Source organism: Prunus dulcis, chromosome 4 (genome assembly GCF_902201215.1).
Source record: "Prunus dulcis chromosome 4, ALMONDv2, whole genome shotgun sequence".
Taxonomy (NCBI): domain Eukaryota; kingdom Viridiplantae; phylum Streptophyta; class Magnoliopsida; order Rosales; family Rosaceae; genus Prunus; species Prunus dulcis.
In genome coordinates, this window is record NC_047653.1 from 9,329,817 (window position 1) to 9,352,976 (window position 23,160).

General features: G+C 37.2%; 3 protein-coding genes across 4 annotated transcripts; 1 reads left to right on the plus strand and 2 right to left on the minus strand.

Annotated features, from left to right (window-relative positions):
- Window positions 1–59: 59 nt before the first annotated feature.
- On the minus strand, window positions 60–7,266 carry LOC117626044 (actin-related protein 4). Of its 2 annotated transcripts, XM_034357680.1 has the most exons (21): window positions 6,924–7,266; window positions 6,740–6,831; window positions 5,959–6,129; window positions 5,808–5,881; window positions 5,431–5,511; window positions 4,765–4,825; window positions 4,584–4,633; window positions 3,892–3,946; window positions 3,555–3,632; window positions 3,400–3,453; window positions 3,088–3,141; window positions 2,949–3,009; window positions 2,745–2,796; window positions 2,455–2,521; window positions 1,677–1,736; window positions 1,494–1,556; window positions 1,174–1,236; window positions 969–1,033; window positions 655–723; window positions 438–503; window positions 60–346 (listed from the first exon to the last, which is right to left on the minus strand). In XM_034357680.1, exons 1-20 carry the CDS (start codon window positions 6,934–6,936, stop codon window positions 458–460), a joined length of 1,329 nt encoding a protein of 442 aa, XP_034213571.1. In that variant the 5' UTR covers window positions 6,937–7,266; the 3' UTR covers window positions 60–346; window positions 438–457. The 2 variants fall into 2 exon arrangements, 1 of the variants encoding a protein (XP_034213571.1); XR_004585483.1 differs by lacking the exons at window positions 60–346; window positions 438–503; window positions 2,745–2,796 and having other exon boundaries at window positions 672–723.
- Window positions 7,267–14,319: 7,053 nt separating this feature from the next.
- On the minus strand, window positions 14,320–16,747 carry LOC117624591 (peptide methionine sulfoxide reductase B1, chloroplastic). The gene is made up of 5 exons (XM_034355927.1): window positions 16,501–16,747; window positions 16,129–16,240; window positions 15,224–15,289; window positions 14,931–15,128; window positions 14,320–14,825 (listed from the first exon to the last, which is right to left on the minus strand). Exons 1-5 carry the CDS (start codon window positions 16,688–16,690, stop codon window positions 14,798–14,800), a joined length of 594 nt encoding a protein of 197 aa, XP_034211818.1. The 5' UTR covers window positions 16,691–16,747; the 3' UTR covers window positions 14,320–14,797.
- A 414-nt stretch (window positions 16,748–17,161) lies between these two features.
- Window positions 17,162–20,331, plus strand: LOC117624592 (ribokinase). The gene is made up of 4 exons (XM_034355928.1): window positions 17,162–17,874; window positions 19,284–19,469; window positions 19,818–20,013; window positions 20,102–20,331. The coding sequence occupies exons 1-4, from the start codon at window positions 17,200–17,202 to the stop codon at window positions 20,191–20,193; spliced, it is 1,149 nt and encodes a 382-aa protein (XP_034211819.1). The 5' UTR covers window positions 17,162–17,199; the 3' UTR covers window positions 20,194–20,331.
- The last annotated feature ends 2,829 nt before the right edge of the window (window positions 20,332–23,160 follow it).

The following is a 23,160-nucleotide window of genomic DNA, read 5'->3' on the forward strand; positions in this document are numbered from 1 at the left end:
ATATATTTTGTGTTTATGAGAGAGAGAGAGAGAGAGAGAGAGAGAGAGAGAGAGAGAGGTAGTAGCAAAGGTTGGTCTACAATAAGCGTTAGTCATTTAAAACACGTCCAACAATATGCTTTGAAACGATGAGCACTACCACAATAAACCCCCTAATCAACTGGACATTAATTTAACATGTGAAAATCTGCTGAAGTAATGAAAAGTACGCCACAGAACAATATAAGGGATCATCAGTGTCGGTTGATACAAATCAAAGCATTCTATCATCCGTATCGGCGACACACGTTTGAAGCTTTGACAATTCTGGAAAAGGTTAGCATGATGGAGGGAGCATATGAGAGACCTGAAAACACCAGAGTAATTTCATGTTTTTAATTTTCTTCTTTAAATCTGGATGTAATAATTAAGAGAAAATCAAGCACAAATTTTCCTACTCGCAGTCTGGAAGACAATTTCAAGGGCATTTTCTTTGTACATAAGAAGCTCCATGCTCCTCATACCTGTTGATTGCAATCACATGAAGCAAACTATCAATAGAGAACCACTGAACACACTGTATGATTTCTTAATTATCACTTAAAGACGTATATTGTTTTATACCGCTAAACAAGCTAGTCTAAGTGCAAACACAGGTGAAATCATGAAACTTACTCAGCCTTGGAGAACCACATTTGCTGGAATGAACCAAGAGACGCCAGTATACTCCCACCTATCCAAACACTGCAAAAAAAAAAAAAAAAAGCCATAATGAAATCAGGCGAAGATAAATTGCATGAATGTTATATTACCAACATTACATTTAATAACGCAAGCAAGAATAAGAGGTAAAACTATAACTATATAAAGGTGAAACTTGAAAGGATTTTACTGAGTGAAAGCTTTATCTGGTAAAATATGCTCTAAGTGTATTCTATATGAGAGAAGTAAAAAGGTTCAAGTTAAATATGCTTATGTATTGGCTTTACCTGAATCGCCTTTCAGTTGAATTCCCACTCGCCAATACTTTAACTCTAGCAGCTTGAGGAGACTCCTGCGCGCGCGCACACACACAGTGAAATTCTTAACACCAACCCATTGAAACGATATAAGAAATAGAATCCAATTCAATAACCAAACATTGGCTGAGAAAAAGAAATATGATCATGTTAGTGCTTCATTGAAAAGCAATACCTCCAGCAAGTCTTTCTCAAGGCGTTCCTTTAACTGTTGCATTGATGCTGTGCCACCGGCAAGCTGATTAAAAAAAGGAGCAACCATATCATATTTCTGAAGCGTGTTCCACTAAGTTGTACATCAAGGAATTCCAAGAATGTCACAAATTAAGCAATTTTCAGGAAGTCTTCATATTTACCACAGAGATTTGCAACACTTATTCACTAAGTCCCACCCAAACATATTTTTTTGCATCCAGATGTCTCTACTAAACTCCTTTATGCTATTAGGTTTTGCTAATTAGTTGGGGAAAAAACAAGTGATTTCATGCATTTTACCAGTATACTACTAAATAATTCACGACGAATGTCCACGTCACACTTGTTAATGCTCTCGATAACCTGGAGAGAACAAACAATAAGAGTAAACCATCAGTTAACAAAATGAGGGGGGACAAAAACAAAAACAGATAAACAACTCCATGGAAGCACCCACTCATTGGAAAATAAAGCACGAATTACCATTTGAGGCAAACCACGAAGAGGAGCAATCTCCGCAAAATTCTCAACACCGGGAATTGTCTGACATTTCATAGAAACAAAATAAGATAGATAGAACATGCAGGAAAAGTACCAACTAAAACATATATTTATGCAACCAATCCATCGAGAAATCACTTCAACAGAATAGCATTTGGTAACACTGATATCACAGTAAAATCAGAGATCAAACTTTTTTTATCAAGTGGAATTTACAGTTGACTTTTAAAATGTGGTCCAACCATTTTTATTTATATTGTAACATCAAATCCTCTAAATTCCAACTGTGTAACCACATATAAAACTGGCCAATTTCCTAAATTTCATTAAGAAAATTTTATGTATCAAAATATCACCAACTTTAGTAGACATGAAAAGAAGTTACTACTCTTCCCACAGAAACAAACTTAAGAGATATTCTTTGAGTCATCAATTATCTAAGTGCAAAGAACTGCTGAAAATGGACAAGGTTCACATATGATGGACCTCTTGTCCACGCTATTTTGTGCATTATCTTCTCTTTTTCAGTAAAGTTATTGTTTCTTGTCTAAAGAAAAATGCTCAAGATGAAACAGCCATATCTCACCTTACACAAGGTTCGCATATTAAGACAAAATTGGAAATTTGAAAGCGTCAATTACATGAAATTATGTAACAGACAATAATAAGAGCATGGTTAAATGGAAATATGTCCCATGAGATTTCCAAGCATTCAAGAAAAAGTTAAAAGCAGGCATCATGTAGTATAGAAGACATCCACCTGAGCCAAGGATGGGTTAAATAGAATATCAGGAATCTTGAATCTATCCGCTCCAATTTCAATTGTCCTGTATCATGATCACAAAGTCACTACATATTTATAAAACAAACAAAAATTAAAGCTAATTAAACAGTATTCAATTTGCACAAGATTAGGCATTCATCATTTAATGAGGGGCACGATGAATTAGCAAGACCGATAACAGACCTAAGGAATTCAAAGATGCAAAAGAATAGGGGAAACAAGAACCCACTTAATAATAGAAAATCATAAAGTAGAATAAGACTCACTGGCCATCAGGAAGCTCATATGAGGTTGTTGGAATGTTTGAATATGCGCTTTCTGGAAAGAAAAAAAAAAATGAAAATCCTATTAAAATTTTAAATGAACATTTTTGTTTTCCTTGAAGATTAAAGCATTTAATACAGCTATGGACATAGCAACAAGCCTTCTTAAATCACTCAAGCGCATAAGAGAAAGGAAGAATAGCAAACCATCATATGGAGTGTCAGGGGCTCTACACACACATTCTTTGATATCACTAGCAACCACCCTCTGCCACAAAGCAAAATTTAGTAGAAAAGGAAAAAGAATATGACTTTTTAATAAGAAATATTCTGGTAAATCACAGACCTGGGAATAGAGTTTGTAGCTTTCTGTGGTATTTGGAAAATCAACATCTACCACCTACAACATTGAGATATGGTAATAAAGATATAAAGCTATAAATAAATAAGTCTAAAGCTATACATGTGCATCTAAGTTGAACATTGGCTGAGTCTCAAGATTGATAAAAAAATAAACAAGTGCAAATTCCAGAGGAACATAATAATCAGGCAGCTGGTATGCACCAAGCCATCAATACAATTTTCAGACTGGAAGCATATTGCAACTCTTAATCCTCAACTATTTGTGTATACATCCAACAATAGAATCAAAAAGTACCTGAAACTCTCCAGGTCGTGTTTCCTTTCTCTTGAAAGAATATCTGGGTTTAATCTACAAGTAAAACAAATAAATACGAAAATAATTAAATAAAAAAAGGAGAGCAACTTCAGGCAAATGATTACCCTCCAAATGAAATTTACGTAGTCACTCACCATCATTCCTTTACTTTCCAAACTTTTTGTCAAACAATCAGTAAGAAATTCTCCTCCAATAGGAGAAGATGCCACAGCCTGTAAAAAGTTGAACAAGCAAAATATGATAGTATCAAACTTTTAAAGCCAAAACCCTTCTTAAATTTCCCATTTAATTCACTTCTGACATAAGGTTGGTAAAGGCGTTTACAGAGTGCAAGAGGCCACTATACGAGTAGCTCACAAAGAAAATCAAGTAAAATTTAGCTCAACAAGAAATGTAACTATATAAAAATCACCTACAAATTAACTTGTACTGGAGGTCAATCATCCAATTTGATTGGAAAGTGAAAAGTACCTTTTGAAGAACATAGCCATCATGAACTGGAGCAACTGTAGTTGATCCTCCACCACTGGATGAATTTTGCAATTATGCGCAATACCATATGTTAGTTTTGCACGCCATAAATCCAGAAAAAGCATAAAGGGACAATAAATACATTAAATCACTCTAGAAGCAGTATTAAAAACTTCAACAAGTACATTGCATAGTAAACAATTTCAAATTCATAGATGTAGTATTTCCAAAATTTCAATTGATACACTGTCTGGGTTTATGATTTCCTAAAGCTACATTCAAAATGTTCTTATTTTTCTTCAGATTTAAGAAAATTTCTGCATTTTCGTCCACTTTTACTGACATTTCCACTGAGATAGATACTTTGGTTGACATTTTTTGAAACTGAACTACTGATATTGAATTGGTAAAAACATTCTCTTCCTTCGCAAGACATACATCTTAATCTGTCCTCCTATTCCTACTTATGATTAACATAAAGCAAATAGGTATAGGTATGGTCTGCACCAAACCCCAAGTTGAGCCCCAAGTGAACAATTTGACTTAAAATAAGATTATGCATATGTGTGAAAAAGAAAGGATACAACAATAGAAATTATATACCAAATTATATAAGATTGGCTTAAAACAAAAGAAGATGTGGACGTACTAAAATTATATGCAATCATAGTCAAAATTATGTTATCTCCTACCTATCAACTACTAACGAGGTAGCACGGCCTGATGCAAAAGATGTGAGAACCTGGCATCAAAAGTATTCCAGTTACTGACCAATTGCAGACTGATTTTAAAAGGAAGAAAAGAACAGATTCTGTAATACTAATCCATGTTCTACAAGTTGGAATCAAGGAGATGAGATGAAGAGGGGCATACAGCATTCTTGGCCAAAAATAAGGCAGGAACTTTGTACTTTTCAAACATAAGCTCTGCCGTCCTGTCAGGTACAAGACAAACCTCAATCACTTAACATAAAAACTAAAAATATAAAGACACACCAATTAAACCATAAATAACGATGGAGCAGATAATAACATTTATATCAAAACCTTTTATCAAGTGGGTTGGGCATAATTATTACAAGTTAAAAACTTTAAAACAACAAAATCAAAGTATGTAACAATAGTACAGGAACATAATGAATACATCAGTATGCAACATAATCAAGACACTGATACTGATAGTTGGGTTGAAACAAGTTCTTCCCCTCTATCCCAGAAATTTTCCTGATATAGCAAAGGTTCCCCTATATTCCCAAGATTTCCCTGCTATCGGCCTTTAACAGAGCAAAAATGCTTGATTTCCACTGACATGATCCAAACAGAAAGAAAGAAGAGGAAAAAAACTTAAGGATGGCACACCCAACCCTAATAACCAAAATACCCACTTATTTAAGTTATCTGTATGGCGGATGTTTTTATCCTTGACCGTGAAGTCCAAGTTTGTCACAAAAGAATACATTAACAATTACAGAAGCATTTTAGTTTAACTAGATAGTCACAATTGTGAGCTAATGAGAAATTTTAATAAGTGCTAGCTTACCTTTCTCTCTGTTGTTGAGTGTTAGAAGATGGCTCTGCAAGTAGCATTGGATGCTCTTTAGGATCAACCAATAGGCATTCCCTGGAACAAATAGCAAGCACTTAGTGACATGGTAATATACAGAAACACAATTAAATAATTGGGAAACCGAAATTGCTAGATGGACAAATAACTGGGAAAATGTAAAATCCAAGCCCTTGGTAAAGTGAAGCTACAGTATTACATACATCTCTTAAGTCCAAATTAAAATTACTTGAATAACAGAATACAGTTGAATATGAGAAGCTTCTAAACACAAGAAGATACTCCCAGAATAATTTGAAAGAGTAAATAAATTTAAAGCATAGTAGAATACTGATTCATCCATTAGTAGTTACCTAAAAGCATGGTCCCATATACCCTCCACAGCTTCCCAGTCAACAATAACCCCATCCTTTATGGGTGACAGCACCTGAAAGAACAGCAGTAGTTAATCAAAGTCTTATAGAAAAAGTGCTCGAATGACAAAAGCTTTTAATAGAGACTGACCTCCATATGATCCCGACGGTACCCTAAGGCTTGAGATCCCACATATAATTTGCGTTTTCCCTTGGCTTTGTCAGAATCAAGAGATTTGGAATTACTTTTTGGATCTACAGAAGGTCCGGAATTATTTTCTGTTTCAGTTTCAACTTCCATTTGATCAATTGATCCAACAACCTTAACAAACAAAAACAGATACCAACATCAGTTTTAAATTTTAAATTTACATATGAACTAGTAATAATAACTCTCCAATTAACGGACTAAAACATAGTAAACAAATTCTACACCTAATTCGACAAATTTAATTAGTAAGGTCCATCCTCTAATGCTCAGAAATTCAATGCATATATTATAATTCCATAACTAATAAATTCAAAAAATAAGAAAAGTTCCAGCCATTCTGCAAAAATTCCCAACTGATTCAAACGCAACCATGAACTTCCCACCTAACTGCATAAATCCCATCAACTTTAACCCCCCTTCTACTGAAGATGATTTTCCATCAGTACTGTAGTTTAAAAATTTTCAAATGGGTAACTGCAAAGCCACACACATTCTGCATTGTCAGTAACTTGACCCAGATTGTAACATTTCCTGGATCTATAAAGCAAAAATGCTTAGTATTAAACTACAAGTTTGCATTTTGATTAGGCACAGCAACAAAGTTGTGAACTTTTTAACGGTAACTAGCAATTGAACAAGAAAAAGAACAACCCAAAGTAAATGTGATTGACATTATGAAAATTTTAGCTGAACTATTTAGTAGAAATAAATAAGCACATACTGATGGGAAGACTGCCTTGGGCGCATCTTCGCCGGCATAGCCAGCTTTGCAAGTGTGGGAGCCGAGGTCAAGAACAATAGCCGAGACTTCATCTGCAAACCAGAGAAAAAGAAAGCCCCAAAAAATTCAAATCAGAGAAATCGAATATAGCATGCAAGTGTTGTTAGGTTTTTCATGTACTCACCGCCTCCGTACATAATTGAAGTTGAGGGAGAGACGAGTGAAGGAAGAAGAAGATGGTGGTCTGGGTCTCGGCTCTGCGAGAGCGAGAGCGGGCGCGGGGGAGAGAGGGAGAGGGTTTAACGGGTTTGGATTTCGGGGGTTAATATTATGGTGGGGGGTTTTGTGCGTACAGTTGTTTCATGGATTTGGGTTCCACGCTTCCAGTAACGAGTAACGACTAGCTTTTCGAAAGGGTTAGCTCAAAATTCATATAATTTCTTCCTTGTTATAAATCTAGAGGAAATTGTATGGAGGGAATTGAGATATGGAGAAAGTAGAGAAACTGATCTCATTATTGAAGATTTTTGATCTCTGTATATTACAATGAGGAGGGATGAACCTTTATGTAGGCAAAGCCTCTTCTACCATGTGGGCTCCACCTTCATTTACAACACTCCTCCTTGGATACCACAGATGATACGGAATATGTCTCGTTAAAAATCTGGCCAGTAAAAACCCAGTGGGACAAAAACTGGTCGAAGGGAAAAAGAGTACATAACCATGTGTAACATAAAATTCTGTGTATATTGACACGCGTGCGACACTGCCTCGTTAAAACCTTACTTGGAAAAACCCAGTGGGATAAAAACCTGGACGAAGGAAAAAGAGTATAGTGTGTAAAGGTCTTTATTGATAGCACGCTCCTCCTGATGCTTGGCAAAATATCTTGAAGCCATACTATTGATCATCTTTCGGAATATCATAGTTAACACTGCTTCTGTGAGTCAATAGTGTATGAAGGTCTTTATTAATACTACGCTCCCCCTGATGAATATCTTCCCCTGAAAACTTCATGACTAGCTTGTTCTAGTAAGCGACCATAGAGATTTCCAGAGTCCGCATATCTAATAACACTTGAGCTATTTGTAAATTCACTCAAAAATATGCCCGTATATGGTGTTATGCTTAGATAGCTTCAGATATGCCTCACATCATCCCAAAATGATGGTGATGGAGTTGAGCTCTTTCTGGAAAATACGATGTCCGGTCCAATATACTTCCGGAAAATCCTTAAAGTGTCCAACGGATAATTCTTATAAAAATGCTTCAATACTTTCTTAGTATAAGCAAGAATCTCGTTAGCATAATTCAGGCACATGTCATTCAGGGACTGGCTTCATGCAATTTCAATCCTTTCAAGGATTTTGTTTAAAGGGATTAAACTTTATGACACATTAAATAGCTTTAACCCAGCTATTTATACATCTTTAGGGAATCGCTTCTGGCGATATGCTCCGTGCATTTAATAACCCTTAAAGATAACATGTTGGTCTCCGTAAATGTGCAATAAAGGGGCACAATTGAATCTATAAATATGGAGAAAACCCAACATTCCTTGTTTATGCCAAAAAAACATTGTGTCATACAAAGTAGGTATATTCCCTTTTATTCCGAACACCCAAGTATAACTTTTAGTATTAACAAATTTTGGGGTTCGTACTGTGGGTTTGTTCTTTCACGTTCATTCTTATCTATAATGGAATTACCTCATTCCATTTTGGCCAATGATATTGTCGACATTTAATAATTGAACGTGGTTCCAATCAACACAGCCCATTGATGATTTGAGTAGCTACTCCAAAATCAAAAATTGTCATTCATCAATTCATGATCCCACCATTCTCATGTGCATGCGCATGCATCAATTATAAGCATTTCTTTGCTTTTGGGTACCCAAGCCACTTCAGGGGGCTTTTATGATGTGAGAATGTGGATTATAACCTCCAATGGAGCGTTATTTTATAGTAGGGCGTGGATAATCTCCATTTAGGAGTTGGAACATTTAGAACCCATATATCTGTCATGCTGCAGGCATGCCCCAGATTAATACATACATGTCAATTAATTTCTGGGACTTTAACCCATACAATTTGCTACGCATTAGGCGTGCACAATATCAATATTGACATGTCAAAGGATTGTCCTTTCGGGACTTCAATCCACATTATTTGCTACGCAACAGGCGTGCATCATATTGATCACTGCTATACCCATATTCTGTTCTTATGGGACTTTAATTTGTGCAGTGTATTATCAATGTATCCAACTTGCAATCTGTAAAATTTGCATTAATAATTCATGGATACATACAAGCCATTCTTTTGGAACGGACTTATCTCCCCATTTGGTTACCTTTCCAGATAAAATATCAAATAAGTATATAAGCATAAAATAACACAAGTATTGCTTACATCCTTAGGTGGGAGAAACTTTTCTCAAGTATCATTCAAACTTGTATCGGCCCAGCAAATATAATGTAGTGCTTGATGATCTAGTTATATCCTGCAAGAGAAAAAATCACAATTCTTTTGCCTCTGTCAAAACAAATAACCCTCAGAGTTAGGATCACTTCATGGATTCTTTCTTCAGATGTTCATTCTAAAGAAATAAAATCTCTTATGAACAGAGAGTTACAAAAAGAGAAAAAATGCAAAAAAAAATTGTGATATTGATTGCAAGATAAGGTAAGCAATCAGGGAAGGAAGCTGGTGGGAGCAGACAACCAGCTCAGCAATCAAGGAAGGAAGCTGGTGGGAGCAGACAACAAGCTCTCATTTCTCCTAGTCTAGAAGGACCTCAGGAGATTAGAGCATAAGGTCGCCTTCACAGTTCCCTGATGTAGCGGAAACGTGATTAGGGATAGTCTCGCTTCCTGAATGGATGATCAGAGATAGTCTTGCTTCTCGGGCATATTGAGTGCTTACTGATAAGAAAAACAAGTAGATATCGCATCACTAGGTATGGAGAAAATTGGATGTCTTCTGCAAAGAAAATTTCGTTAGTAACACATTTATACACAAATACAATGAATAGGTAGAACCGGTGAATTTCAAATTAACCATAGGAAAATTGCTAGATTCTCGGGATACTTTTGAAAAAGTAGCTCCGTGAAATCCGTAAAGCAAGATCGGCTTTGACGAAAATAATACTTAAAAACGCCGAAAGTGCCGACAGGCATTATTAGAGGCCACGTGAAGTTTTGGACTCTGGGAAAGAAAAAGATAATATGGGGATTCGAGAAGATATTGGGATCCTGGAAATGTTGCCACATTTTCGCCTATAGATATTGCCTTTGCAAAACTTGATTGGAGCAACTGCGTTTCAACTCAACTTCCTTCATTTTCTGAAACTTTAGTTTTTGTAAGACTTTCTTCAAAACCTTCTTAAAATGGCTTCCTCTTCTTCCTGCCCAAATTATTTCAATTTAAATGATGCTCCCACAACAACCAGTGACGCCAAAGTTTGGCGCCCATCCTTTGTATCCCAAAATCGTCATCTCACAGTTAATGATTCTGTGATGATGAATGATGCTACTGCTGTCATAGTAGCTAGGAATTTCATTATTCCAATGGATGAAATGTTGTTGACAGGGAGGTCTGAGGAAGAGGCTATTGATGACTCAATGGCTTTTAGCATTCAGAGTGCTGCTTCTGTTTCTAACATGGCTGATCGTTTGCGTGTTAGAGCAAACGAGGTTCAGAAGCTAACAACTGAAAATTCGTCTCTTCAAAGAATGCTTCATGAGTCTCAACAAGAGGTTGAGAAACTTAAAGGAGAGAATAATTCCTTGTTGAAACTGGTGAGTTCATACTCCGTTGATACACTGAGAAGGCTAGACATGCTGCAGGTCTCCAATGAAAGAATTTTGGGAGACCATGAGAGGCTTATGGCTAAGCTTAAGAGGCGCCGTCCTCTTCCTTCAGAGGCTTCCAGAACATAATGTAATTTTATAGATTTTACAGGGCCTGCACCTTCATTGCAGGTGGAAAAAATCTATATGTTGTATGCTCCTTTCCTGTTATAATAATTGCGCACGTTCTTAAACTTGCACCTGTGGTTTTTACGTCTTTTCAAAATGACGGTTTGGAACCTTGTGCCTTATAGGTTCAAATAACCACATCGACTCTCCCAAATTTCATATTTCAACGCATGGTAGCCCGGAACTTTTGGCCTGAGCTAAACACAAACTCAGAATTTATTTGCCCTTTTCAAATGGACATGAAATATGAATTGAGTAAAAGCCACGATAATATCGCAATATAGTAGTGAAGAGCATTAACTACTATATACCCACAACTTCAAGTTCAGGATCTCTCATATATTTAGATCCATGGGCTTCCGGCCCAGATATAACAAAATATGTGGGGAGCCTCAATTCATTATTTGAGGTTTATACTGATATTATCCATTTCACGGTGTATTTTTAACAACCGGAATTCACAAAATATATTTCTTCCTTGAGGTGTCGATTATAACATAATCGAACTTTATTAAATTCATCATTCTCTTATGCCAAAGAAATATGTGGTGTACCACAATTTGCAATAATACCTCAAGGGTTGTCCATTTAACTGTTGGAACTTCAGGTTCTCAATACTGTTAAATTTTGAACTTCAGGCCAAAGCCACATATTCTCATGGTATGGACATTTTTACAATTTTATGTACATATTTCGGGACTTCAAGCCCTTACATAATTGTCCATATTTTGAGGAACTTCTGGCATCTCATTTAATTGCTCATCCATGAGTTTAAGGAACTGCAGGTTCCCTTTTGTATATAGTGACGTTTTACCCAAAATGGTTAATATTTATGCATACGTCACTATTCATGTGAATAGTACTGTTCATCAAGTCATGAATACATATCTATTCATGTGTACAGTACATCTGCCAGTACAGTTATCATCCATGTGTACGGCACTTTTAACCAATACGGTACTGTTACATCATTAAGGAACTCTAGGTCCTTATTTACATGTCAAGGATCAAGGACCCTCAAGTCCAATCACATGTTTACAAATACAGTACCGGAGAGACTGCCAGCTCTCATTTTAATATCATCATCAAGGATCTTCAAGTCCTGATGTAATTGTATGATGAGGATCAAGGAACTTCTGGTCCTGATCTGCATACTGTAAAAACTCATCATACAGCACAATTAATCCATAAAATAAATTAATGGTAAAGAAATTACTGGTATGGACGATAAACCCGCACTATACTTTAAATAAATGTAAATGTGCGGTAAAATAAATTCATAAATTAAATTGCTTGCTGTATGGACGTTAATCCCGCACCATACCTTAAATAAAATTAAATGTGTGGTAAAGTAAATTCATAAAGTATGAGGGTTAATTCCACATCATACTTTAAGTAAAAGTAAATTTGCGATAAAGTAAACGTGCTTGTATGGGCACTAATTCTGCCCCATACATTTAAATAAAAGTAAAGGCGTGGACGATAAACCCTCACCACCCTTTTAAATAGATACTGTTGTATGGGTAATAAACCTACACCATACAATAAATAATGTACAGTAAAGTAATTTCATAAAGTATGAGGGTTAATTCCACATCATACTTTAAGTAAAAGTAAATTTGCGATAAAGTAAACGTGCTTGTATGGGCACTAATTCTGCTCCATACATTTAAATCAGAGTAAAGACAATTATTTGTGGGTTCATATCAACACCACAATCAAATAGTATGGTATTATATTAAATCTTTATAAAGTAGAAGTCATATTTATCCCGACCGAAGTGCACGTTAAGATTCCAAAACTAAGAGACCAAGTGGGTGGCTGTCAATCAGTAAAGCCTGGCAATCCTTTTTTTTTTTTTTTTTTTTGTGGTAGGAAAGGGTCCAAAGACTTAGAAATTTTTTTATGATATCCATTTGTTATCCAAAACAATTTTGTTTGGTTCCTCTCCTTTTTGAGACATGAGAGTTACTTTTGACGTAAATTGCTTAAAACTTGCAACTTTACAACTTGTTCACACTTCCAAGTCAAGCAAGCAACGAAGTTGTTTGGGTCTGATACTGTTGCAGAAGTTGTAACAATTGCAAGAACCCTGCTCTGCTTGCGATTGAATATACACCACTCCAAGCTGATGGAGTCTTGCCACAACTCCATTGAGCCATAGAAGAAGACGTGAGGAATCCTTAGCCTTCTCCGCCTCAACAAAATAGTAAAAGAGTGCACGACCTGCTTCTTTATCCACTGTAACATACCCACCATACTGAGAGAAATTCACATGGGGTTGTCCAGGCAAGCTATCAATCCTGTCCTTCTCCTTCAACCCCTCCCGAGGATGAATTTTGGCTCCATTGTCGCGAAGAATTGCCTTGAATTGGCTCGTGTCGATGCCCGCACCTTTCTTCAACTTGGACTTGTAAAGCTGAGCAAGTGCTTGTGATTGCTTGTTCCCAAGGATTTGAGGGAGATCAGAGGCCTTGGATTTTTGGGTTTGGATGCAAAGAAGGAATGATTGTTCTAAGAAATCTCCAGGAAAGGCTATGGGAGGTCACTCAGTTTTATATGACAAGAGAGAGGGACCAGATGGTTGTTGTGGTGGTAGATACAGCCGCCATGAGAGGCTTGAATTATGCTCAGGGCCCACTGGAATATGGAGAAGAATTGAAGACCCATGAGAAGTTTTGTGAACCAAGTCTGGTTCTTGAATTTGTGAAGTGGGTTATCTAAGAAATCAAAGGAAAATCCCAGCGGAGAATTAGCTTGCGATTAGGCTATTCGGAATTTGATTCCTTCAATGTAACAAGAAAAAGACTACTGGAAAATTTGTTTTCAAATACTAAAGTTATGAAACAAATGTGTTAATTAAGCACCTAGACTTTTTTTTTTTTTTTTTTTTTTTTTTGGGGTTTAATTACAGTACACGCAAGTCTTCTCGAACTCATTTATTTTATTTCTTAATCCCATCATTTTATTAAAAAGATAATTTTTAAAAAATTTCTTTTATTTCTTAATCCAATCATTTTATTTATAATAATAAAATAGAGTTTTTTTTATTGAATATTTGCCTTTCCTTCTTCTCACCAGCATTGAACTTTCATGTCAAGAAAGAGGTGCCTGATCATCGAGCTACCTCATAGAAAGAGTACTTCTCTCCTTACGGGTAAGGAGAAACTTCTCCTTACCTAATAATGTGGCTTAACTACAAATTGGCATATGTACTTTTTTTTTTTTTAAAGTCTCAAAAGTGTTTTTACCTTTTCTTTCATTCGTAAAATTAATTTCTTTTTTTATTTCATACCTCAGTTAAATTTGAAGTATTTTGTGGACTTTTCTAACTCCTCTCCAACAGTTCACCTTAAGCCAAATTGCCACTGACAATGTTGGTAGGCATGGTTTCTTCATGGAGTTTTATCTTTTTAAAGGACATAGCCATTTTTGGAGTTTTATCTTTTTAAAGGATATAGACATTTTTGAATCAAGCAAACTTTGAGTTGTAGAGACCGTAGAATAAGAAATTAAAATACATCTATAATGTCTCATTGCCTAATTATAAAAAACTAAGGAGGTTATTTGTGGGATAGATGAAAGAAAAACAAAATCTGTTATGAATGATAAAATAGAAGAAACAAAAATATTTTTGAGGGAAAAAAAAGTAATCATGTCAGTTCGTGGTTGAGCCACATCACTAGGTAAGGAGGATTCCTCCTTACGGTTAAGGAGGAGTTTCTCCTTATGGGTAAAGAGGGAAGTATTGTCCTCTTAAAAATGGAGAGCAAACTGAACAGTTTCGTAGACGTGCTAGTGTAGTTTGCAAGAGGAAGCCCCAAAATGTTGATAGTAAAAGAAGCACATTCCGCCAATATCCTGCAATCTAATCTATACATGAGATATTAATATTAAGATGTATATTTTGCCTTAGGTATACACTTTAGGTCCTCTAATCTTCTTTTTCATGAAGAAACATGGCTAACAATTTGAATTTGTGAGTTCATGAAACAGTTCTGTCCACGTCTGTAACCGACTGGCAATCCTCTGGTGAGCCGGCATTAAAGAGTCACCCTCTTGCGAGATTTTGCTTCCTACTCCGGTTTTAGTTTCAGAGAGGCGCTGCAGGGGTAGTTTCTTGTCATAACAAGTCCACTATAAAAGCTCAATATATGGGGAGAAAAGGCAAGAAAAAATGGAAAAGAAAAATGGGAACCGATTACTTACCTGTTTATACAGTAACGCTTTCCCGTGGGTGGTGGTCCATCATCAAAGACATGGCCAAGATGAGCATCACATGCGGCACAAAGAACTTCCGTGCGAGGCATGATTATAATAGACAAGTCTAACTTGGACTTCACATTGTTTCCTATCGGCTGGTAATAAGATGGCCAACCGGTTCCACTATCAAATTTGGTAGATGATCTGAAGGAGAAAATATTTTTATCAATCGATGTTAAAGAATGTGCAAGAGCATAATATTCAATGAAAAGCCCAAAATTAGATAGAATAGTACTTACTCAAATAGAGGTGTGTCACAACATATGCAATGGTAAGTTCCTTGAGTTTTGGTATTCCAGTATTCCCTGAAGATTAAGATAAAAAGGCCAACATGAATAACAGGTGAAATTTGATAAGAGGAACGCAAGTAGCTAACTGTCTCCATCAACATCAGTTGTTTGGTTGTGCTTGTGTGGGAAGTAAGCATGAGCAACATTTTTCGTTCCACCATGTATTCAAGCTTGCAATTGGTAAAAAGATATTTGCGGGCGAGCAAGGATCAAGGCTGAAAAGAGAAAAATCCATCCTTTATGCTGTATACTATGATACTATCCTAAGTACTCCCGTCGGAAGCCAGATTCCAACCCTATAAAATGCATACAGAAACTTGCTCATGTTTGCCTCATGACATGGTTAGAAAGTCCTTCTGACTTATTATTATGCAACAAGGCCAATTACTGGCCATTCTTCAATTGTTTGTAAAGAAAGGCTAATAATTGTCTTTGTTTGGTCAGGCTTAGGCCCTCCTCCATTCGAGAAACCGAGAAAAATGGCTAGTAATTCTACTTCTGAGCTAGCGGAAAATGTGCATGCCATATAACTAGAATGCATGAACTGCAAGAAAATTTTCCCACATCCTATATAGATATTTTCCTATTATACAAGATTCAAGGGGTATAAGATCGCAGAGAAAACAAAGAACTAATCAGCATCCCTCTATTACCAAAGGCCTCTTTAGGTCTGAAGAGCCTAACATAACTTGCAAGATGAAAATTTTACTTTGAAACTTCCTAGTAGGTCCTCAAAAGCTCCCAAAAATGAATTAAATTTCAAGTTCAAAATTTCAGCTAACAAAGTTGGAAAGATAGTGGATCTTCTGCAATAACAAACATCAAATTCCAGATTAAAGAAGCATATAATATACCCAGTGAAAGCCCTCTCTGTTCCCTTTTTACGAGTGATGTAAAACTGTTCCTGGGTAAGCCGCTTCTTCCATTCTTGATCACTTACAGATTTATAGTCAACCACACCTGTCTCTGCACATGACCAGTAAACAGAAACACAACATAAAAATTATGATAATCAAAGATTCTTTATCCTGCACATGCATAAATGAAAATCCATTTCATGTGAGAAAATATTTGAACTTATAACGGAATTGGGCATCACCCAAAAACACAAGGATATTAAATAACATATCTTTCTATAAATCCAATATCAATTTTCAAAATGGAAAATAAATTCAGATTAACTTCTTCATTGGGTCACCATATATATACACCTAAATAGAAAATACCTTGAGAACTTCTGTCTGGTGAAGAAGCAGATGAACCCATTGCACGAACAGAGAAGCAGAGCCTCGGTTTGGCCAAAGGTCGGGAATTCAATACAAAATTCTTGGATTTCAAGCCAAAGACGAACTGAGTTTTCGAGGAAATGCAAGCTGCTGTTGTTGGTAAGCTCAAACTACAACCAGAAGATGCCATTGACGACCTTGAAACTCAACTCTCTTATATAACTTCTACGTTTTCCTACAGCAATCGCAAATGGGCACAAAATCGTTAGCCGAAAATTATCTTCTGTTGTCGATATGAAACGAGGGATGGTAGTAAATCAATGCTGGCCGTTCGATTAGTGTTTTGTTTTCGGTGTTGATTTGAGATCGGCATTTTGATTCGATAGATCACGCAACTAACACTGGACTTGGAGCAGCAGATTTATGTTTCGGACACGTGGCTTTCGTTTACATGAATTTGGAGAAAGAGGCTCTCTGATGACCACTTTAGGACGTTTGGATTTTTTTAGATTTTACCTGACTCGTCCCAGTTTTCATCTAATTTGCGGGAAGGGAGATACAAACTGGGGTGTAAAAAAGTGAAATCACTGTTGTTACCAGCTCGCCAATCCATCTGCTAAAAAGTATTAGAATTTTCGATTAGTCCTACAAAGCTAGTTTCTGCGAGAGAGAGAGAGAGAGAGAGAGAGAGCGACTGCAATGAGTGCCATGAGAGCGGTAGCATTTTCACCATCAAATCAATGGTACGATAAAATCCAAACCCATTTCTCAAACCACCCAAACAGAGCAATCAACACAAACCCACATCTTCAATTCAACAACACCACCCAAAACCAATCCAATAGAAGAAACCTATTTCCCTGTTTCTCCACAGATGCATCAAAAACTCCAAACCCACCAACCCCTCTCACCATCACAAACTCGCCTCTTGTTGTAGTGGGCTCAGCCAATGCAGACATCTATGTGGAGATTGACAGGCTGCCCAAAGAAGGCGAGACCATTTCAGCCAAGAATGGCCAGACCCTGGCTGGTGGCAAAGGCGCCAACCAGGCTGCCTGTGGAGGCAAGCTTTCTTACCCAACATACTTTGTGGGTCAGGTGGGTGAAGATGCCCATGGGAAGCTGATCACTGAGGCTCTGCAGAGTGGTGGGGTCCACCTTGATCACTTGAGTGCTGTTTCTGCTGCACCCACTGGGCATGCTGTGGTGATGTTGCAATCTGATGGGCAAAACTCCATCATCATTGTTGGTGGTGCCAACATGCACTGCTGGCCTGAGAAGCTTTCTGATGAGGATTTGGAGGTTGTGAGGAATGCTGGGATTGTTTTGCTTCAGAGGGAGATCCCAGAATCGGTCAACACTCAGGTTGCAAAGGTCAGGGCTTTTCTATTTTTTTAATTTTTAAATTCACTTTTGTTTATTTATTTAATAGTAATCAACTTGGATGTTACACTTTGGGTAATGATGAAAGATGGTAAGCTTCTTGGAGATTGTTATCTTCTGCTAGAATAGGATCACATGCTCTTACAATGACTTCGTGAAGTCTTTGATGATTTAGTTTTGATTTTAATTACAACAGGATTCGTTTTGTTGAAGGTGTTTCAACTTGAAATCTAAGAAAGTTTCATTTCCTTTGTTACAGAATTGAAATTTGTGAAATTTATGTTGTTGGCATTTGTGATTATGTATGTTGGGTATTAGAAAGCTTGAGCTTTCTTGGATCTAGGTAAAAGGGCTGATTGGCTATTGTATGCGTGAATCTGTGCGGTATTGATGTTTCTTTTAGGCTTTTTGTTCTGTTTTTCCTGCAAGACATTTCCTTCAGTTTGTTGATCAGAATGCGGCAGGAAGATCAAAGGTAGAGAACTGAAGACGTTTTAATAGTACATTTTTGAGTTGTGGATTTTTATGGGGTTTCCAAACTGGATGTGAACAACAAAAAACAGTATTAGCTTAACAGCACACTGGTTCTTTAGTAATCAACATAATAGCCTGATTAGTTTTGTGGGAGAAGGAAGATCCATGTAGCTTCTGGAAGGCATTAGTTCAACCAACTTTGAATTTGAAATTACAAGTGATGTCTTGCTCAGAATAGCTTTTTCGGACTAACGTATTGAATAGAATAAATGCTCAGGAAGCTATACACTTATATTTTACTTGTCGCATGTGTGTGAATCTAATTAAATATTCTATGTTGTTTTTTGCCATGTGAAATTGAATGATTTAATAGTGACTTCTTAAACTGTATGTGACAATTATGACTTCTACAGAGCTGTAAACGATTAAATTGGTGTGAAGTGCTATTGATTTGGATATTTGAGTCTCGAATTGAGGTCTGTGTCTTGTAAACAACATAACACCATATAGGATCTCTGCAGGCATAAGGTAATTTGCTTAAGGATAATCAGTCATTTGCTTGATAATCTGTTTAATCATAGGATCTTTTTTTGGTTTAGTTCTGATTGGGACTTTAGTTGTCTTGTTGGCTTTACACCATACCTTCCACTGATAACCATTTTGTGTTAAAAGTTGAATCCGATAGCAGACCACACTCAAGTCACTTGAAGTACATGAGGCAGTTGGTCTGTTCTTAGACATCAAAGAGTGACCATATAGGCCCTTAATTTTCATTGCCTATTTATCACATAAAGTTTATTTATTTTGAATTTCAACATTGTGTGCCTTTAAATAGCGGATAAAACTATAAACATTCTGATTCTATTGGTCTGTGTTGTTGTTTGTAGTAATTTCATGTATAGTCTGATATACCATTTTATATTTAGGCTGCCAAGAGTGCAGGCGTACCAGTCATTTTGGATGCTGGAGGAATGGATGCACCAATCTCCCAGGAATTATTGAACTTTGTTGATATTTTGAGCCCAAATGAAACTGAGCTTGGTCGTTTGACAGGAATGCCGACTGAAAACTTTGAACAGATTAGTCATGCTGTGGTGAAATTTCATAAAATGGTAAGTTTTGCTGCCAGAAGTCTTCAAAGCTTTGAACAGATAGTCATGCTTCTAGACTGCCATTTTCTATGACTCGAAGATTTTTGTTTTTGGTGTCTGAAACCTGAAGATTCATTATTATGCATACCATCTAGATTTGGCATAAAAAGAACCAGGAAGGGAATACCATGCAGATATTGGAATCTGGTATTTTTATGACATTCTAACACTATTCCTATAAGCTTTCTTGTGTTGGCTCTTATGTTGTCATTTGGTTTTGATTTGGATGATGGTCTGTCATTTAAGCACAATTGGAAGGTGCTCGTATAGCTTGACTAAGCCATAGTTTCATTCTATGTCTAATTTCAGGGTGTTAAGCAAGTCCTAGTGAAGCTTGGGTCCAGAGGGTCTGCTCTATTTGTAGAAGGTGAAGAACCAATTAAACAATCTGTCATCTCTGCTGCAAAAGTACTCGATACAACTGGAGCTGGTGATACGTTTACTGCCTCTTTTGCGGTGGCTCTTGTGGAGGGCAAGTCCAAAAGGGAGTGCTTGAGATTTGCGGGTATGGGCTGCATCAACCCTTATTCTAGTTTGATAATGTTTCTTAAAACAATTTTGCTCATGATTTTTTCTGTTTTCATTTTTTCCAGCTGCGGCAGCTTCTCTTTGTGTTCAAGTGAAAGGAGCCATTCCTAGCATGCCAGAGAGAAAATCAGTTTTGAATCTTCTTCAGTCTCATTGAGGATAGCTTGTATCTAAGATAGGTACAATAAATTTTCAACATGCTTGATGGATGTTGCCTTTCAAAATGTATGCCTTTATAAAGACCCCAAAAAAACTGCCAAACAAAGAAGCTTGCAGATGGCACACTTTGAGGTGACTCCTACAAGTCCAGAGGTTACTCCTAAAAGCGCGGAGATTACAAAAATCATTAATTCCAAGGCAAAGATTTTAGTCGGAGGAAGCGGCAGCAATGTGGGATGTGAGAGAACGTTCAAACGCTGAACCATGCGCTCGGGCTGGGGGGGAGGGGGGGCGGGTTTGGGCAAAAAAGTGTTTTCAGCAACAAAAGCAAGCCGAGGCAGATGGTGGGACCTAGCAGACTGGGCTGGCCCGAGGGCAAGGCTGATGTCAGCGTGCTGACGTCACGTCGCCATGCGTCCAAATTTTTTTAAATCGTCCATGTGGTGCGTGCTAGGCTCTTCGATCATATTTTTTCCAGCAATCTAACGGTAGCCAATGTTCGTTGGAGGAATATATATACTTACGTTCGATGCCATGCGCCACTGGAGGAATATGTTCTTCCCACAAACAAGTCCTATCAGCACCGAATATGAACTTAGTCGGAGCAACCAGAACCAGATATGGTTGAAAAAGAACCACACAAAAAAAACAAAAAAAAACTAGTGGAGCCATAAATGTCTCAATTTGCTCATCCATTACACCTAAGAAATAGACATGAAAGTAGGTGTGGTAACACAAGATTAGCCAAAAATAAGAGAATACTCTTGCTTTTGGGCGGGAGTAAGATTATGATGGATATAAGGTTCCATTTTTTGCAGTGTGACCAAAAACAAAAAACTTTACAAATACCACATTTCTATACCACATAATATGGTATGTCCATATCATATGCCACATTAATTATATGAATGAAGTGTATTTTAATAAATAAAAGGCTTTTTATCACAAATGGTCCTTAACGTTTAAGATTTTATCACGTGACAGGATCCGCCCTGGAATTTTTCGGAAACTGAAGCGGACACCGTCTTTGTTCCGACATCACCTCGATGCTGGTGGTCCCCCTTTCTCGCGTAAAAGCGATCAGAATTCGAACACGCCGCTTACTAAAAACCAAGACTCTCTACCAAATTTTGGCAGAGTATCCCCTGCAAATTGAACAAACCCAACAAAATTCAACCTGCATAAAAATACAAAATAATCCCAACCAGCAGCATGCTTTAAAGCAAATAAACAGTTTACAACAAAATGGCCTCCAGCCTCACAAATCAAACCCTAACAGGGGCGATAACAGAGCATGTCTAAGAACTTCAATTTCAACAAAACAAAGTTCAAAGGGAATAACATGAAGAAAGAGTCCTACGAAGGCTCAAGGCTCGGAAGCGCACGATCCAACTTTGCTGCGGAGCTCAGTTAACTACTGGCTGAGGGGCGCAAAACAGAAAATTGTGAGTGGACAAAAATAAATTCAGTTCAGTGTAAACCAACGTAATATAACCCCACCGTTTAGAAAACCATGCAAGAAATCTCATACATCTCAAAACCATCATACTCAAGTATATGTATATATATATATATATATATATATCAAAACAAATCAATACTAGATGCCAAGTCCGAAATCCATAAAGTATACTTTACAAAACCCACCATCCAAAACTTATAAGTCCCAAAAACTAAACTTTCGAAAGCGTACCCATTGGCACGACTGGCAAGGAAGTATCCTCACCGAGAAACAAGAATGAATAAAATATATATATATATATATATATGTAAATATATAATATAAGAGATATATATGAAATAAATATGACCATCACCTAGTTGTATCGGGGAAACAATCCAACCGGGGGATTGTTTGACTAGTCACCCTGGCAGAGTCCTCATGAAGAGTCTTCAATCCACCACGTGACTAGGGAACGAGCCGTCCAACTGGGGGGACCAACTCTCAGCTAGCACGTACCGTCGATAGCCTCAAAACCCGTACGTCTGTGACCAGTCCTACGCGCGCAGACTACCCAATTAAGGGTCTATAGCAACATCTCGTCAAGGATGCCCCGAGTTCCGACAATTCCAAGTATCCCAAGTTTCCGTATCCAAGTTTCAAATCCGGGGAGGTAGATAGGGTAGTGCTTATAGCACTCCAAACTGACATTCTATACTCATCACTTTCCACAATCTCATCTCAACAACCTAAGTACCCCACACATAGCCAAACATATATAGAAATCCTCAAAATCCATATATTCATGCTCAAGATACTCAAATATGTCAAAACCCAAAATATATTTCCGATGCCTTATAAAAATATCACTTCAACAATTTAATAAATAATATATCCAAAATACCATTTAAAACATCATGCATAATATTTCTCATCATAAAACCACAAAGTCCACTCACAAGTTGTCCCACGCTGCTTGACCCTGAGAGGGTCCTGCATGCTGCGTATAGGTGGTCGGAGTACCTATTTCAGAATACGTATACGAGATTAATACGAAGCGTTTCGAACGAGTACTCTGAATTAAATATCCTAATTTCCCAGGTTTCTAGTAAGTGTACTAGGAATGAGACATTCTAAGGTCCAACTACCCAATTCGGATGATGGAACAGCTTTAGGAGACACTCGATCAACCGGCGGTCAAACTTCCCAATTCGGGTCAACCGGGCCCACGGGACCCACGACCTCCGTTTTACAATCCGAAAGTTTTTAAAGGTTTCACAAGGTCTAAGATACCCGTCTCGCAAGTTTAGTCCGAAACAGACGGTTAGATTGCTTACGATCGCACGATCTGACAGTTATTGTAAAACGCAAACTTTAAGTTATTGAATCGGAATATCCAAGGCTCCGATTCATGATCCGTGAAGTCCTACACGATCCTAGGAATACCTAGAACAACATATTTTGGAATGGAGTCGATTCAACGGTCCGAACATATCGAACCAGGATAACTCCTAATATGTGAAA